The sequence below is a fragment of the Lytechinus pictus genome, unplaced genomic scaffold, assembly GCF_037042905.1.
Source record: "Lytechinus pictus isolate F3 Inbred unplaced genomic scaffold, Lp3.0 scaffold_20, whole genome shotgun sequence".
Taxonomy (NCBI): domain Eukaryota; kingdom Metazoa; phylum Echinodermata; class Echinoidea; order Temnopleuroida; family Toxopneustidae; genus Lytechinus; species Lytechinus pictus.
In genome coordinates, this window is record NW_026974141.1 from 15159739 (window position 1) to 15179368 (window position 19630).

At 37.7% G+C, this 19630-nt stretch overlaps 1 protein-coding gene across 1 annotated transcript; it reads left to right on the forward strand.

Annotated features, from left to right (window-relative positions):
• Positions 1-753: 753 nt before the first annotated feature.
• On the forward strand, positions 754-19155 carry LOC129282936 (uncharacterized). Its single transcript, XM_064114962.1, has 11 exons — positions 754-1125; positions 3587-3949; positions 4663-4798; positions 5774-5945; positions 6650-7596; positions 8012-8161; positions 8529-8644; positions 10763-10967; positions 12472-12747; positions 14981-15159; positions 15626-19155. The coding sequence occupies exons 2-11, from the start codon at positions 3605-3607 to the stop codon at positions 17117-17119; spliced, it is 4020 nt and encodes a 1339-aa protein (XP_063971032.1). The 5' UTR covers positions 754-1125; positions 3587-3604; the 3' UTR covers positions 17120-19155.
• Positions 19156-19630: the final 475 nt, after the last annotated feature.

Consider the following 19630-nt stretch of genomic DNA (forward strand, 5'->3'; position numbering starts at 1 on the left):
CTTTTGCCGACCTTCCGTTTCCCTTCGCATTGGCAACATATAGTGTCCACACAACAATTGGTTAAATTTTTATTATCCAACTCTGGGTAGTTTTTAACCAATGTGTAGTTTTCACCAAATTGGTTTAAATTAAACTACCCAGAACAGGATAGTTTTAACCAATTGTTGTGTGGACAGTATATGTTGCCCAACATCTTTAAGAGTGTAATATTGTAATTGTTTGGAGAAGGAAATTGAAGCATTAAAAACAGTAATGCTGAACAAAAATTTCAATTTGTATTCTGTATCAAAAGATAAGTATAATTTAGTAAAAGAGAACAATCAAAGTTGCAGAGAGAGAGGGAGATGGAGAGAAAAAGAGGAGGGGGAGAGAAAAGAAAGAGAGAGAGGGAAAGGGAGGGGATCATATAGCGAGACGAAAATAAACACCCTTTAATTCCCCTTCATATAAGGCCTGTTTTAGTTTGTTTCTAAGCCTTGCAAGTTACAAACAAAATTACATAAAAGTAACAAAATGTTCTCATCATCATGGTTACATCTAGGGCCTGACTTGACGTTTGGGTATTCATTTTTACATTTTCATTGATCTATCTTGTAGGATTCCGCATCAAACCAAAACATGTATCATAGATTCCCAAAATTACCAAAAGATAATTTTCAACCTCTTTGGCGTTTTGATTTTTTTTTTCGATTGGACGTTTCGGCTATACGATACACTTTGATTATTATTGGTGTAGCGTGAAATTTATAAGTAACTTCATCTTTGTTTTTGTTTACAGGTGCTTGCACGAAAAAGGGGCTCAATTTCGCTGAAAACACCTCTTGAAGTTAAACAACATTGGGTTTCATGAACTATTTTACCACGAAATCACATGTAATATGCTCATCATTTTTTATAAGGACAGAAAGTCAGTTATCTACCGGGTACCAGAAATGTGAGAATTTTATCAGCTCAGGCGGCCTCAGCCACAATCGTGATTCATGTGACGGTCCCACTCGATTAGTTTTGTGTTTTCAGCAGCGATTGAATCCGAGCCGAGGGCGAGGGAGAGGCCGAGCCCGACAGGATCAGGATCAGAGAAAGCCTGCCAGTTTCTCCTGTGCAGTCCCACTCCAACCTTACCGGTATATATGATATAGACATGTAATTGAATCAAATAAAAATAATTAGGGCCTAGCCCTAGGCCTAATGTTTATTTCCGTAGACGTAGCCTGGACTCTGGAGGCGTCTGGGGAGTGAAAGTAATATACTGTACGTATGGTCACTCCCCTAACGCCTGGGAGCCTAAGCTATATTCCCACACGCACGGGTACAAAACCTGAAACTTTCGCCCCCGAGATTTCTACTTTCCCTCTAAAAGATCTAGCCCTAAAACATGTACATGGAGTTAAACTCCATTCCCAACATTTCTGCGATATTGATTACATTTTTAAAGAAGAATTCATGAAAAAAAACGAGAAAAATGTTATGAAAAGATGAGAGAGCTTATGGCCGTGTTTACGTCGCCATCTTGATTTATTTGTCTTCCGCTTGGCGACAGCACGCAATCGCGTGCTGATTGCGTGCTGTCGCCAAGCGGAAGACAAAGAAATCAAGATGGCGACGTAAACACGGCCGTAAGCTCTCTCATCTTTTCATAACATTTTTCTCGTTTTTTTTCATGAATTCTTCTTTAAAAATGTAATCAATATCGCAGAAATGTTGGGAATAGAGTTTAACTCCATGTACATGTTTTAGGGCTAGATCTTTTAGAGGGAAAGTAGAAATCTCGGGGGCGAAAGTTTCAGGTTTTGTACCCGTGCGTGTGGGAATATAGCTTAGGCTCCCAGGCGTTAGGGGAGTGACCATACGTACAGTATATTACTTTCACTCCCCAGACGCCTCCAGGCTACGTAGACGTAGGCCCTAGTACAAATGTTGAATATTAATTAGGCCTAGTAATGTCATAAAAAAAATAGAATTGAAAAAAGTATGGTAAACGCACTCATTCAATGAACAAGGTTATAATATAACCTTGTTCTCAGTTATGATATATCTCCATGTGTGGCAAAATAAGGATGGCAATGTTTGGCTTATTTTCTCTTTTTCTTTGCCTTTGGGACAAATGCTTGATTTTTTACACTGACAGTTTCCATTAGGCCTACATCTATTTGTCATACAACTTGGCCCTTAAGTAAATTTGATTCTTTAAATTATTTTTTTCTTAATTAAAAATAGAGATAAAAAAAGAAAATTTTCTTGCCATATTATTTTCCACCAATAGAGGGCGTACACAAATATATGCCCAAAATTCAAGTTTTTGAGCGCTCTATGAATACAAAAATTATTCCCAAGTTACTAATTAAAAATAAATTGCAACTGTATGGAAATAAGTAATTTTGGTCACAAAAGTGATATTTTAATCATTTTTTAAAGTGTGTGCTCTGTGCAGCATTGGCATGCCATAGTCCAACCTGTAGATTCCCCACAGGCAGAGTGGTTGCAGTGAACAAGTGGGTAAACGGATATTATTTACTTACTACTAGACTCTAGAGTAGAGGCTTATTTTTTGCCAAAAATCGGAAGCAGTTTCCAAATGTCTGACGCATATAGTTGTGCGCGGCGATCAATTTCTGCGATTTAAATCGTGCGCTAGACAAGCCAGGAGGCTCCTAGAGAGTGAAAATCATTTAATAACGTATGCTTACTCTCCACGGAGCCAGGAATTCCTTCCAATTCATCTGCATGTACCGCCAAAAAACCTGAAACTTTCGCCTTGAGATTTCTACTTCCCTTCTAAAACTTAAGAAGGGAAGTAAAAATCTTGGGGCGACAGTTTCAGGTTTTTTGGCGGTTTAGAAGGGAAGTAGAAATCTTGGGGCGAAAGTTTCAGGTCTTTTGGCGGTACATGCAGATGAATTGGAAGGAATTCCTGGCTCCGTGGAGAGTAAAAGATCAAGCCCTAAATCATGTTACGCAACGCATGCATCAGTAACGTTGGGGAAGAAAAATAGGAAACAAGATGGCGGCGTAAACATCGGGCAAGTCTCCGTCTTTTCATAATATTTTTCTCATTTTTTAAATGAATTCTTGTTTAAAAATGAAATTGAGAGCGTAGAAATGTCAGAAATGAAGTTGTATCTCATTTACATGATTTAGGGCTTGATCTTTTAGAAGGAAAGTAGAAATCTCGGGGGTGAAAGTTTCAGGTTGTTTTGGCGATATGTGCAGATGAATGGGAAGGACTTCTTGGCTCTGTGGAGAGTAAGCATACGTTAGTAAATTATTTTTACTCTCTAGGAGCCTCCTGGCTACTCTAGTCCCCAAAATAGTTGTTTAATTTATTTTAGCTGCGCAAGTGCTGATTTTAATCATTTCCATTGATAATTTTGATATAGAAATCGGTGTCAAAACTGTTAATGAAGTGAAGTAAATCAAGCAAGACAGACGAAAATGGGGGGAGGGGGGGGGGGGTCGGAAGTACAAAAAGGTTGATCATTTTATGGAATTGCCCCAGAGTGTAATCCAGTCATTCAGGCTGTATATTATTTCCTATTTTAGTTACCAGTGATTCTAAAATTGTGTCTCTTTTTTTTTTAATTAAAGAAAAGGGCATGGATTACAATGAACGACACACTAGCAACCATCAACGTTGATCAGCTTAGCAATGCTGTCAATTCAGTTGTCCAGTCTACCGCATTAGGCCAAGTTCCTTTAGACCCCTCCCCACCACCTGCCGATCATCCTGATGCATCCCCTCCCTTCTGTGAGGGGGGTAAGTTACCCTCCCCTGGTGGTGGTACAACACAGGTGGTGCAGCCATGCGCCTCTTATTGTGGGAGAACTTTCGGAGGGAGGCTGGCTGAAGGACATAATAGCATCCCAGCGACTACCATATCTTCTCACAAGGCAAACATTCCAGTACCGATCCATCAGCAGTCTACCAATCAACCGGTTTTTCATACCCAGGTGAACAAAAACTTGCATTTAATTGATTGATTTGAATAAATTTGCAAGGAAGAAGGGGAGGGGGTTAAAAAGTTTTAATAAATTGACCATATTTAAGCCAGCCTTTTTAGGTCAAATTTGACAATCCCCCCCCTTTGTTTTTGCTTCCACTTACAGTAACAGACATAGAGTGTTGCTACATGTGGAGTTTTTGCCTAGAAAATCGTTATTGGATTTTGAAAATGAGATGTACATACTTGCTTATTGTATTTCTACATGTAGTTTTATTATTATTTCCAAATTAGGTATATTGATACAAATTTTTTGCAAAACTCAGTGGAAATCGTTCGCACCATGTTGTTTTCCCCAAAAAATTGTTTAATGTGAATTTATTCTTGTGTTCTGTTTTTCCTTCTGAAAAATATTAATGTATTTGTTTTAAAAAGGTGCTTTCATACCAGGACGTTTTAGGCATTTAATCTCATTAAAGTGACACCATGCAATTCTATTCTTGATTTAAAAAATTGTGAACAATACAAGGTATAAAAAATCAAATTCCTTATACATGAAGAAATAATTGTTGTTGTTAAAAATGCAAGTCATTTTGTAAAGAAGTAGGATTTAATGAGAAAAAAGCTTTCCACATACCGGGTAAAACTTATCACTTATTTCATGGTTACGACATGAAATATAATTTCTGAAATATAATTTCTTTGATCCCTGTGACTTCACAGACTCCTGGACCAGTAGTTCTTGTACCTAATCCAGGAGTTCAGGCAGGGCAGAGAGTGGTTCAACAGAAACAAAGCTCTGCCAACAATCAACCACAAGACCAAGGGCCAAAAAAGTTCTACATGTTAAAACAATCAGGTAGTACATGTACTTGTTTTTGTATATAGTGTAATAATAGTAATACTAACTGTTCCTATCCAAGCGCATATCCCTTTCAAAAGGTCTCAATGCACATCAGGAATAATAAGGAGGGGAAAGCTAATGCTATGATGATATGATGAGTTAAATATGTTTTCAGTGCAGATTTGAATTGCCTGGAATTGTAAGGGATAATATTCCAGACTTATGGTGCTGAATGCACAAACCCATTTACTGTAAAACATTGTCTTAACAAAAAACAGGTTCAGAATTGTTCATATTAGGTTCATATTTACAAGTGATTTAGACAGATTCTAAAGCTAGTCTACAAAACACTGAAATGAGAGTAGCAAGATCCTAAACTAAATATGTAACCTGACTGACAATCAATGCATGGTTCTTAATACAAATAATACAGATTCATATATTTTAGTTCTGGTAACAATCCTGACAGCTGAGTTTTTAAAGACCTGAAGTTTCAGGAGTTGAGTATCTGATACATTGCATAGAATAGACTATTGCAGTAGTCTATTAAAGTGGCACGTGGCAAATGCATGCATAAACCTTTCAGAGGTATCTCTATCATTTTATGACCAGTCATATATTCTGAACCTTATGCAATGCATTTGTCGCAAAACCGCATTTAGAATTGATGTGATTTTGCAACGTAAACTGATCATCAGAACACCAGGATTTCTTGCAGTATTAACAGAAAGAACCACTACCCCTTCAATTTTAAAAGGCTGCAAAGGTACATGGGTTAAAAATCAAAATTTTATATGTATCAATATCATCATCACCACCACCACCACCACCATCACCACCACCATCATCATCACCACCACCACCACCACCACCACCACCATCATCATCATCGTCATCATCACCATCATCACCATCATCATCACCACCATCATCACCATCATTATCATCCTCGTAAATGTTTATACACTGTATGTCTGTATATATTTCTAGGTTCCAACTGGGTTCTAGTTCCAACACAAGCCCAAATACCACCTCCTATACAGTGTAACAATGATGGTCTGTTGAAGGCTGTCACTGGGAATTCAGATTCCATCACATACCGACCGTCTTCTGGTTTCAAACAAGGCGCTCCCATCTCAGTTTCTCTACCAACTACACAAAGGTAGGGTTACATTGTGTGGTGCTCCAAAGTTAGTGAACCCCACCAGAAAATGTATGTATTTAAAAGTGTTCATGTTCTGCTTTGTTATATTTAATTGTGAATTCAAGTGATAAAATATAGCATTCAATAAAGTTTGTTTTGCTGGGCTCGCCGATTATTGTAGCGTTGTTGTCAATATTCAACACTCGGCATGAAGGAGTGCATTTTGTGATGGGGTTCAGTCACTAACTAACTTCTGTATTCATATGTTGACTGGTTGTGTACATGCCGTAATGCATTGGATTTACCAAAATGATAACAAATTAGAATTATGCAAATTTTTAGGTTCAATCTAAATTGCCGATTAGGAATTCATAGATTGAAGGAACTAGTCACTTTGCTCTATATCAATATGAGTATTTTTTGTGTCAAAATATCTGACTAAAAAAAAACATTAGAAAGTCAAAAAGGGGCCTAAGCTTTCGATCCTAGCAGAATCTTCGTCGGAGGCAAATCTCCGACGAAGATTCTGCTAGGATCGAAAGCTTAGGCCCCTTTTTGACTTTCTAATTTACTCCATTGGCTCTCTTTTATTAGATAAGCAGTTTTCAGCAGCTTCTTTTTGCCATAAAAAAAAACATGGTAGACAATGATATTGAACCCTTTTCCACCATGTCTCAACAGGCTTGTTTTGCATTTCTATTTAATTTCTCATCCAATACCAGCTTGCCAAATGTGATAAGACCACAGCCACCTAATATAAACATGAACATCGCCATTCATCTACCAAACAATGGGACATCCTACCCTATACCAGGACACACAAAGTCTAATGGACCGCAGCAAGCCCTTCAACCAATCAGGACACAGATGCCCCTAGACTCCACCCATCTTTTGTCCCAACCTTGCACCCTTGCTAAATCAACTGTATCCCCTAAAGTCAATACTGGTCGGTCAATGAAGCACAACGCACCTGTCATGATTCTCCCAAACACCCTTAGACCATCTCAGCTACGACCTTTGACCTCTCAGGTGGGTCCGTTTCCTTCTCAGATCAGCGTACTGCCCACTGGTCAAACAGGACTGACCACTGGACAAAGTGGACAGTCTCAGGTGTCACCGTTTCGTCAGGTTAGTGTACTGCCCACTGGTCAAACAGGACTGACCACTGGACAAAGTGGACAGTCTCAGGTGTCACCGTTTCGTCAAGTTAGTGTACTGCCCAATGCTCAAACAGGACTGACCGCTGGTCAAACAGGACAGTCCGAGGTAGTGCCGATGCCATCAAGCTCGAACATTACGGTTCCGTCTGTTCTTAGGAACAGCACCAGTGTTTCAAACATCAACTTGTTTTCCCCTCCCCTCAACTTCGGATCTCAAATCCAGATGCTGTCACCTTTGACGTCTCAAAAGGGCTGCCATACCAGCAACAGCCTCGGAGGTTTGACCAACTCTTTAGATCTACAACCAGCTCTGTTGAATCAAGGTTTGGTACCTGAACTTGTCAACTTACAACCCCAGCAGATATCTCCTGGTGTAGTCAAACTAACATCTGGACCACCCTTGATCTCACATCGTGAGGAGAGGTCAACGGTTATGACCTCTAGAGTAAGGGTCAAGTCAAGAAACGAGCCAGGAGAGCAGAACAGAAAACATAAAATTCTAGAATCATGTAAGTAGTCTTGATAGGAAACAGTCCATAAATGTAATATCGAGTACACATTTTGCTCCTTCTCCCTTTGTATTTTGACCCTCAGAATTTACAGACTAAATTGATGACTCAGTCTTTATGACATATATATTACATGTGTTACTATTCCACAGGAAATATTAATGAATGATTTTTAGTCACAGATTATACATGTAGATATCATGAAGGTGTCTGCACTAATTTATTATTTTTTCTTCCTGGATTAATATTTTGTTATTCATGTGAACAGTATTGAATACAACACACATCAGGGTTTGTGATTTTTTTTTAATCAATACCTCTGAAACATGAACCAGGTTTTGAATACTGATTTCTGAAATTCTCAGTTGGCAACGGTTTAACCTTAATTTTAATTTTTAATTTTGATCTTGATTAGGGTGTATTTCCTGTAGAGCTATTGTTAAATGCTGCCCTCATCAGAAACCTGCTGTTGTAGTTGCAGACAAGGCAGTTGAAACCAGAGCAAGGCAGTCTCTACCGGATCTTTTGATGCTCAAACCATCCATTGCCATTCCAGGCGAGACAGGTAAATGTATGGTACAAAACAGGAGAGGGCAGTTTTCAAATGAGAAGTTAAATTTGGTAAATCATATTCTGTAGTTAAACTAATGTAAAAAACTTCATAAAAAACTGAGAGTTTCATTAACAATTTTTGGGGTGTTCATTTATTTTTTTGAAGAAAAATAAGGAGTGACAAAATTAGAATTACCTCGTTTGGGTAAAGGAGAAAAAATGGAGGGGTTCGCTGCAAAATGAGTATCTTGTATGAAATGGAGTATCTTGTATGAAATTAAAGGTTGTAAAATAAGACCAAAGAGATGCTGAGTTACTACTGAATTTTTGCTTGGCCAAGTCTCTCATGCAATTAATTTTCATTTTGGTATTTCTTGAAGGAGTCTACGCCAAGCGGGAGATTCTGCCAAACACTCGATTTGGACCTGTGGTCGGAAAACTTGCTGACGTCAATTCATCGACAGACCTAGATGCAATTGGCCACAAAACATGGCGGGTAAGAAATCACATTATTGATACAGTACTTTGAAGGTTATTTAGGAGCTGGTTTTTAAAGATTTTTTTTTCAATTTAAATTTATTTCAACCATGAATATTGCAAAATATAACATTAAATAATACATAAGGTATCAAACAAAATGGTTAAGCTTCCCTTTGAAAGTTGTAGTTGGTCGATAGACTTACTTTATTTTGAATGTTTTGCTTGATCAATAATGTAGAAGTTTCATGAATCTCCCATAGTGTGTTTCTCTACTATATTCATTATAAAAAAAAAATACTTTTCAAGCTTCTGCTAATTCCTCAAGTCTCTTTGATTAATGCCATTCTGTAAATATGTAGCTAGTTTAATTTTATGTAATTTAGTTGAAATTAAGCTTCATTTATGTTATATCTTCTCTTTTGTGTCATGCTTGTTTATTGATTATGTTCTTCAGACATGCCAACCGTTCCCTTTCTGTCTTACCTGCATAGCAGAGTGAGACTATAGGCGCCGCTTTTCCGACGGCGGCGTCAACACCAAATCTTAACCGAAGGTTAAGTTTTTGAATTGACAGCATAACTTAGAAAGTATATGGATCTAATTCATGAAACTTGGCCATAAGGTTAATCAAGTATTAATGAACATTCTGCCTGAGTTTTAGGTCAAATGACCAAGGTCAAAGGTCATATAGGGTCAATTAACTTAGACCATGTTGGGGGAATCAACATCAAAATCTTAACCGAAGGTTAAGTTTTTGAAATGACAGCATAACTTAGAGAGTATATGGACCTAGTTCATGAAACTTGGACATAAGATTAATCAAGTATTACTGAACATTCTGCTTAAGTTTCACGTCACATGACCAAGGTCAAAGGTCATTTAGGGTCAATGAACTTTGGCCAAATTGGGGGTATCTGTTGAATTACCATCATAACTTTGAAAGTTTATGGATCTGATTCATGAAACTTGGACATAATAGTAATCAAGTATCACTGAACATCCTTTGTAAGTTTCAGGTCACATGATTAAGGTCAAAGGTCATTTAGGGTCAATGGACTTTGGCCATGTTGGGGGTATTTGTTGAATTACCATCATATCTCTGTAAGTGTATTGGTCTAGTTCATAAAACGTTAACATCAGAGTAACCAAGTATCACTGAACATATTGTGTGAGTTTCAGGTCACATGACCACGGTCAAAGGTCAATGGACTTTGGCCATGGTGAGGATATTTGTTGAATTACCATCATAACTCTGTAAGTATATTGGTCTAGTTCATAAAACTTGGACATAAGAGTCATCAAGTATCACTGAACATCTCATGCGAGTTTCGGGTCACATGACCAAAGTCAAAGGTCATTTAAGGTCATTGAACTTTGGCCATTTTAGAGGTAATTATTAGATTGCTGTCATAACTTTCAAAGTTTATAGATATAGTGTATAAAATGTGGATATAGGGGTAATCAAGTATCACTGACAAGTTTTAGGTCACATGATCAAGGTCAAATGTCAATGAACGTAGTATTGTATCATTATATGAATGGTGTTTTTGTGAATAATTATTTTATAGTAGTTTTCAAAGTCAGCACTACTGCTATATTGAATTGCATGATGCAGGTGAGACAGCCAGAGGCATTCCACTTGTTAGAGTATTTATTCCTCTTTTTTGCTATGAATACACCAATATTTTCTTGTATGATTTGTTACTTCTTTTAAAATTTCCAATCATGGAGTATGTATTATACACAGTGCGTGACACTAGCGCCGGTCCGATGGTCATAAACTAGTAAAAATCACTTTCGGGCCAGTAACTTGTCGCATAAAAAGAACAAGTAAATTCTTGCATACTGGCTCATGTTTAAAAGGATGAATTATCAAGTTTTCAAGTAAAGTCATTTCACATGTTTTTTTACCGATCTCACTACAGCAGGCTGTCGATTGTTACATTGAGAAAAAATTAAAAAAAAATTCTCTTTTTTGTCAAAAAATACTTTTTTTTCCTTCTAAGAATACTTTTTTGTTGTTGTAGAAGGTTGGCAGCCCTGGTTCTATCACAAATTGAACTTTTTATTAACACAGGTAAATTAACTTGAAATTTTTAACATGAAAAAATCTCTCTTGTTCTTTATGTGACAGATATTTTCTGATAGAAAATTGTGTCAGCTTCTCTTCACGAACGATGAGAGTTGTTCTAATTGGATGATGTTTATTAAGATGTCCAAAGACCACAACCTAATGGCATTTCAGAGCGGAGCTCACATCTATTTTACATCACTTACAAAAATTCAACCTGGTGAAGAGCTCGTTGTGTGGTATTCCAAGGAGTATGCAAGACTAAGAGGTAAAGAAGAATATCTATGCCAACTTCAGACACATATAGTTGTGCTCAAAATTTGTGAACCCCACCACAAAAAGTGTTGAATGTAGAAAACAACACAACAATGTCCGGCAAGCCCATTAGCTGATAATAGTTGTCGTGAAAATCCTGTCTTTGTTTTTAAACCCTGCTTTTGAATGGGGGACAGTGGCCTTATAATATTAATAATAATAATATATGGGATTTGTAATGTGCCAAATCCACTCGGCAGAGTGCCCAAAGGGCAGTGAAAGAAAGAGAAAAGTACACATATATTAATAATAGATTCAAGAACAATTAAGAGTAGGAAGCATTTAACAGACCTGTCTTTGCATTTTTAAAATTTGTCATTCCCAAATGAATTGGGCTGGTCGTATACACCTTATTGCAAATTTTATTGTTGAAACCACAAAGTAACGCAGTAGCTCTGGGACCTGTCTTACAAATGGTTAAGATTGATCCGATCAACCACAACTATGGAAATCCAGCAACGTCAACATCTAAAATACATGTTTGTTCTAAATATTTTGTAGATCATGGTCTAGTGGTTAATAATAATAATAATAATAATAGCTGGATTTATAAAGCGCTTTTTGCCAGAGGATACAAAGCGCTGCTATTATTACCCCGGCTTTAGCTCGAGCTACCATCACCGGCGCTCAGTGCATTCAAGGAATTATTCCTGCCGGGTACCCATTCACCTCACCTGGGTCGAGTGCAGCACAGTGTGGTTAAGACTCTTGTCTTTCAATCTGAAGGACGTGGGTTCGATTCCAAGCAATGACCTGTTTTCCTTCAGCAAGAATTTACCCACATTGTGCTGCATTCAACCCAGGTGAGGTAAATGGGTACCAGCAGGAAGTAATTCCTCAAAAAGCTGTGCGCACCGGAATCGGTAGACAAGCTTAGCCGGGGGAATTATAGGAGCGCCTTGAGCACCTAGCAAGGTGGATACGTGCGCTATAGAAATCCTTTTTTTAATTATTATTATGTGATGTATAATTATACATTCAGTGTTTTCTTGAATATTCAGTGTACTTCTCTTCGTTTACAAAGGACATCATGCAAATTTCCTTGTCACTGTTGGATATCCATATAGTATCAGATGATCGGATCAATCGTAACTCTTTGTAAGACAGGGTCCTGGGGCCGGTAATGCAAAGCTTAGCAATGGTCGTAGAACACTTTTCTATGATTGATTCCATTGACTACAATGTAGAATCAATCGTCAAAATCAAGCGTACAATTAATCGCTAACCTTTGTGTTACGGGACCCTGGTGAGTGTTTCATCAACATTTTTGTCCGACAAGTTGTCAGATCTGACAACTTTCCTTGAATGTGATTGGCTGAGAACCACTGTTACCATAGTAACTGTTGGATAAAGCAGAAATGTGCCTCTTTCTCAATTATAGATTACATAGCATCAATTTAAATTATTACTATTATCTGTGATACATTCTGTAAATGTCAACAATTTGATTATTTCAGGCATCAGGGACTATAAGGGCACCATGAAATGTCAGAAATGCCATGAGAGCTTTCCAGGCAACACTCACCTCCAGTGTCACATGGCTGAAGCCCACCCTTCCTCTCAACAAGACAAGATGTACAAGTGTGACGTGTGCTCCTACGTGTTCTCCTCATCATCCAAGCTAAGAACTCACCTCTTGACGCATCTTGGGGTGAAACCGCATCGATGTAAGATCTGCCACAAGGGATTCACAGACCGTAGTAACCTCAGGGCTCACTCACTTATACATGCAGGTATGGTGTGCATCAACTTGTCGGGTTTTGCAAGAAACATACTTTCAATTAACAATGATTATAATGATAATAATATGCAACATCTATACAGCGCTTAATACGATGCTACTGAGTGATGCATACTATTACCCTGGCTTTATCATGTCTACCCTGATCAGGCGCATCGATCTCTCAAGGAATTCCTACAGGGTACCCATTAACTGGGTAGAGAGTGTCAAATGTAGATGAATGCCTTGCCAAAGGATGCAAGTGCTGCAATGAGAATTGAACCTTGGACCTTGTGGTGCAAAGTCCGGAGACTTATCCACTGAGCCATAACACCTCTACAATTGCAAATTAGATTTGGTGTATAAATAGTTAATATATCATGTGTGACCATCCACTCCAATACTAACAAATACTCAAAATGAATTTTGAGATTTTCATTGAGTTTGAAAAGGCACATCCTAAGCTTTTGAATGATATATGACTTGTCAAAAATTGATCAACGATAACATAGACCATTATTTGATTGAATGTAGAAGAATCTAAGCGAGAGCTCCTAAAAATAAGGAGTAAACAACGTTTGAAGTCTTGGGTTCACTCAAGCATGAGATGTGAACACTGTGCAATTTCAGTGAAATTCCAACCAGTCGAAAAACACTTGAGTCAAAGAAACTTTTGTATCTTGTTTTCTTTACATCTTGAAATTTTGACAATATAAAGAAAAAAAAAGTTCAGATAAGTTTTTTTTTTTTAATAACTATTTGTTTTTTTGAAAATAAATTACTATTTGGGCTATTTACAGAGAACCTTCCCTGATGACTTACTATTTGCTTATTCTCACTTGTAAAGTGTAAAATGGTATGGCACCAAAATATCTACAAAACCCTGTCATGCCTTATACACCAGCTCGTAGCCTAAGATCATCACACCAGCAACTTCTTAGGACTCCCAAGACACGTGTAGCATATGGTGCGCGAGCTTTCTCTGCCTCAGCACCTTCTCTCTGGAATAATTTGCTGAAGAATTATACCATCACTGGAGACCTTCAAATTTTTAACTGAAGTCTTACCTTTTCTAACAGTATTAGTTTTTGGCACTTTGACACTCATCCAAAGTCTCTCATTCTTTCTTTTCTTGTGTGCCTCGGAATAGAATATTTCTAGATAGATGGCGCTATATAAATGCCTATTTTTTATTTGGAGTGGCTGGTCACTTAAAGATTAATAGGTGTTAGATCAAGTAAAATGGGTGCAGTATAATTGGAGATTAGAAAAAGCTATTATTTGGATAAAATGCCAGTACGACCAAATGAACAGAAGATGGAAAGTTGGGAATTTTGAGGTAAATTTTCCAGCATGTCGGAAAATTTAACAAAAGTTCAATTTCTCAGCATTATCTTCCTACATGTAAATTGATATGTGTGATTAATGAAAGTTTTGATGCTCTGAAATTGTTAAGGCCGTTCATAAAGTAAAGTATTGAAGATTGAAGAAAAATGGGGTCTGCATTTTGAAAAGGTTGATTACTGTACGGAACTGTCCTTAAGGAGATTCTCACAAAACCAACAGCTAAATATGGCACAAATGAAAAAAAACAAGATAAGAGGGTATGGTCATTTTGTCTGTTGCACTGTTTGTAGTCTCGTAACAGCGAAGATATCGAACGATGCAGCCTCTTTCCCTCAATAGTAGGCTATGTTATTCAATCACTGACACATGCAGACTTTGCATTCCCTTGTCAAAACTCTCCTCTGCCGAAAAACTTTTTGCTGTAGCAGCTGCCAAGACTTGGAATGCTATCCCTCTTTCTATAAGAAATGCTTCCAGTGTTCTTGGCTTCAAATCTTCCCTTAAGACATACCTTTTTCCTCAATAATTAATTTCCCTTTTTATCTTGAATATTGTAGTTATTAAATTATTATTCATGTTAAATTATTCATACATTGTACGCGCTATTGTACTTTTTGTTTTTAGCGCCTCTAAATATCCATTATTATTATTATTATTATTATGTTACCATTGCTAGTAATAACCAGGGGTGTGAGAGTTCAGATTTTTATCTGATTTCAGATTTTTTTGTTTTGATTTTCAGCTTAATTTCAGCTTATTTTGGGCCTTCCTCTGTACAAAAAGTATGGGAGCTCTTTCTTTTTCAGACTTTTTCAACACTCTTCAGCTTTTTTCAGATCTTTTTATTTGTGACCACTCACACCCCTGGTAATAACGCCTAATTGTGATCATTGTTACAGGAGTGAAGAAGTTCACTTGTGAGACATGCAACAAGAGTTTCCGCCAGAAAGCCCATTTGGTATCTCATCAGGTTACTCATACAGGAAAACGAGACCTTCAGTGTTTCGTCTGTGAGAGGATGTTTGGTAGACAGAGTGATCTCAGTTATCACATGAAACAACATAGAGAAACTAAGAAAGTAAGCTTAACTGTGTTTGTATGTCTCTGCCCACTGTAGATGGTTGTCAGGAGCATTATGTTTTTGGCTCATCCATCCATCTCGTTTCTACCCGTCCAGCTTTTGTTCTTGCAATTACTACCAAAATCATGATTATGAGCCTATAATTATACTACAGGCATAATATTTATTTTCCTCTTACTCTAATAACCACATCTACTATTGCTGAATTCCAAAATGTCTACTTGTGATACACCACTGTAGTACAAATGTATATTAAAGCATCAGCATGAATTAAAGCCCACCCACTTAATTTTCAGGCAATAAATCCCTTCTTTTGTGTACAAATGAGATTAATTCTAAGTGATATTCAGCTCAATCCCTTCAAATTTTCTCAGCTGTTCATCTTGGTGATCATGTCTTTCTACAAACCCAAATTCTTACTGGAAGTTAATAGTTTTCCTTCATTCTTTTTTCGTCTCTATAGTTGAGTTGCCCTGTATGTGACAGAAGATTTTACAAAGACTGCCAGCTGATAAGGCATATGAAGATTCACAGTGGACAAAGGGATTACCAATGCCACATTTGTAACAAAGGATTCATCACTAAATACCATCTCAGTAGACACCTGAAGTCCTGTGAGCGGTATGAGCGATTCCGACGTAAGTCATGGCCTAATAGCTTGGACAGCATAGCAGGAGTGGTTGGCCAATCAAGTGAAGAAAGACATTTTGTAAGGCCCACTGCTCCTGGAGACATGCAAGAAATCATTCCCCCAAGGAGGAGACGTCAAATGCCAGAGGTTCAGGAAGGGACTTCCTCAAGGATTTTGAGAAGCTCTCGTGGGCGACCTATCAAACCGAAGCCTATTCCTTCATACATGGCTCAGCTCGTAAGCCCACCTTCAAGAGGATTGGGAAGTGCAAAGAGAAAGAAGCGGGTGCCAAGGAAGGTTAGCCGACTTCCTAATAGGGAGCTTGACTCTGGTTCCCTAGCACACACTGTTTCTGTGACTTTGTATGAAGTACAACCTGGTAACACCCAAGAGATTGGGCCAGGTGTAGGTCCACCAACAGATGGTGTGCAACAGATGGTTCAAGGTGCCATTTCAGAGAAAACCAAGCCGACAATACCACCTGATCATTCATCATCAATGTCTGTGTATGGTGTCCAGGGGGAGACATCAGAAGGTAGTTCCGACATGGCTGTTGATCAGCAACAGCAGGGCAGCACTTTGTCTCAACTAGCTATTTCTGTCCCTCAAGAATCATCCATAGTTCTTGATTGTGACAATTATGTTTCATCCTCTTCAGTCACCCAACCTCACCTGCAATCATCCTACGCTTACACCTCTTCTGACCCTCAAGGAGATGATGGAATCCATGATGGATCCCTGACAACACCTCTCTTTGATCTAGGTGAAGGGCCAACCATGTCCTCTGCAGTCCAGGTGATGCCAACTTACAACTCCCAATCCTTCTCACTGGAAGAAGAAGACAGCCATTCAGATGCATTTGCTGGACCTCAAGAGCATTGCAATCCATCCGGCTCATTTTTCATGACCGATGCTCCCATGTCGGACCCTGTTGCAAGCAGCTCATCACGGAGCCTTCGCCATCAGACCCATGTTGATTCACTCGCCGAAGACAACCATGCCGGTACCTTTGCAGAAGCTCGGGAACATTGTTCTCCTGCACCGGCATTATTCATGACCGATGCTGCTATGCCTGACTCTGTTGCCAGTACGTCCTCTCAGAACCTTGGTCATGGGGGTCATAGAAGCTCCTTGACAGAGGATTCCCTTTTCTCTATGGATCCCTCTCATGAGTCAGGGACATCACTTTCCCAACACACAGGAGACAGCATAGATGACATCAGTGTAGACTTAAGAGCCATCGAGAGGGCGCTAGACTCGGATGAAGAGGAGCCATGTACTGATGAAAGAAGGGGAGATTCCCCATCAGAGAACATTGAGGAATGACTTTGATTCTTGCTGTCTGCCACATAGCCAGCCAGCTAGATTACCCAGCATTAATCAAGGTACTTGGGCAGCATGTCTTATGGTTAAACTTCAATACAATAGCTTTTGCACAGTGAATTACAAGTATGAGAATGGGGGGGGGGGGAAATTCCATAAATGTAATGTCATATCAGGCATAAGCATATAATATTCTTGCGCATTAAATTCAAGAATATATGTGATATTATGTTTAAAGTAAAGATTATAAAATTATGTATTTTAACAGACTCAAATGTAAACTGCCGAGTTGCCTTTTAACAACTTTGGTCTAAACCTAATGCCCCTTTAAAATCCTGCCAGCTCTTTTTTTTTTTTTTTCGATTTTGGCAACAAAAAATATGTATTAAAAAAGTGTGTCGACCAACCCAAATTTTCATACATATTCTACATCAAAAAAAAAAGATGTACTAATGTTGATAAAAATCAGCTAATGGCACAGTAGAACATCATTCATCACGTAAGCAGAGGACAGTTATGCATAAACAAACTTAAATCTAAATGTCAAAATAAATTTAAGAGTTCTTTCATGTCATACACCCAAGCTCCCCCCCCCCCCCGTTACAGCGAATAATTTGGTAAGGTGTTATTGCCCTTTCTTGCCATAAGTTATTACATCTCAAGAGCAATGTATTCATTGATAATCTGATCCATGTGAGTTATTGTTTGTTAACAAGCAGATTTGTACTTATAATGTACCGTATTCTGGTTCAGTTAACCAAGGTTGAATTTGACCATATGGATTGCTAATTTTCAACTCATCCACAAAATAAAATTATAGTCCTGAGAAAAGTTGTTCAAAACTAAGAAATGTATTTGTGTTGTTAAATGAAAATAGGAAAATGAGAGTATATATTGATCAAGGTCAAACATCATTTTAGGTTTAGAGCTAAAGAAAAAAAAAAGATTTTCTTCTTATACATATTAATGAATGTGTTTTGATTTATTATATTTTATCTACAGTAGGTACATTGGATTATGTAATACATTATTTGATGGAAAATACAGTTTTAGGGATCACAGAAGAGAATTTATCATTCTGATAGGTTGGCAGGTCTGCAGTCAAATTACAGTTGTATAATGTGTAAGTCTTGTGGAAATTTATCTGCCTGTTTTTCTGCTGGTTCTTCTGTTTCATGGTCCTTTATGTCTAGAAATGTAATCCTTGCCAAGCAATTGTCACTTAAACCGTTTTTAGGGATCACAGAAGAACAGATGAGAATTTGTCATTCTGAGAGGTTGGCAGGTTTCCAGTCATAATACAGTTGTATAATGTGTAACTCTTGTGGGATTTTATCTGCCTGTACTCCTGTCAGTTCTTCTGTTTTATGGTCATTCATGTCTAGAAATGCAATCCTTGCCAAGCAATTATAACTGGACATACACTAAACGCAAAGTTAACCTTGCACTTAGGTTTCATGAGCTGAGAGTATAGATATTATGAACGGATGATTTCGTACAGATAGGAAAATAACCAATAATGTGGAAGAGGGGCTATAAATATTTTGTGTTTATTTCCATGATGTACAAGAATTTTATGCATGTTTGTAGAAAATTTACTGATATGTATTTTGTGTATAGTAAAAATATTTATGTTGAATATGAAAGGCACCCAAATGTTTAATTAAGAATACATCTAATTATTGCAGTAATTCTATGGAACATGCACAGATGGTATTTCCATTTTTATTTCAACTTTTTCTTGAGGTAGATTAAAGGGATACTCAAGCAGGAAAATTATTGATTGGAATAGATTGGTGACATCAAACAAATTAATTACTGAAATTGTTATGGCATTAGGTTTTGTATGATTCTGAGATAGTTATAAGCCATGCCATGTCATCTTTTGCCTTTTTCATATATGTTGTATGAAATTCAATTATAGTTCTGCTAAATTTTCTGCTCCAAGAATTTTAATTTTTATTATAATGTGCACTGTTAAAATGGAAATATTTTGGTACCCATGTCTAAAAAGAAATCATGTACCCGTAATGAAATGGAAAAAAAAGAGAAAAAATCATGTAATAATACAAAAAAAGGAAAGTGGGGCTGTGCCATCATCAGCTCACTCATAGCATATTTATAATGTATATTTATGATGTCATGCATATTCTTGATTTCATGTACTGGTATACAAGTGTTTTTACCATTATTATGGTCGTGGTCTAGTGGTTCTGACTCTCGCCTTTGAAACAGAGGGTCATGTGTTCGAATCGTAGCCATGGCGTGTTTTCCTTCAGCAAGAAATTTATCCTCACTGTGCTCACTCGACCCAGGTGAGGTGAATGGGTACCTGGCAGGAGTAATTCCTTGCATGCACTGAGCGCCGGTGATGGTAGCTCGAGCTAAAGCCGGGGTAATAATAGCAGCGCTTTGTATCCTCTGGCAAAGAGCGCTTTATAAATCCAACTATTATTATTATTATTATTATTATTACCATTATTATTTACCATTATTTTTACCATTAACAGTTGT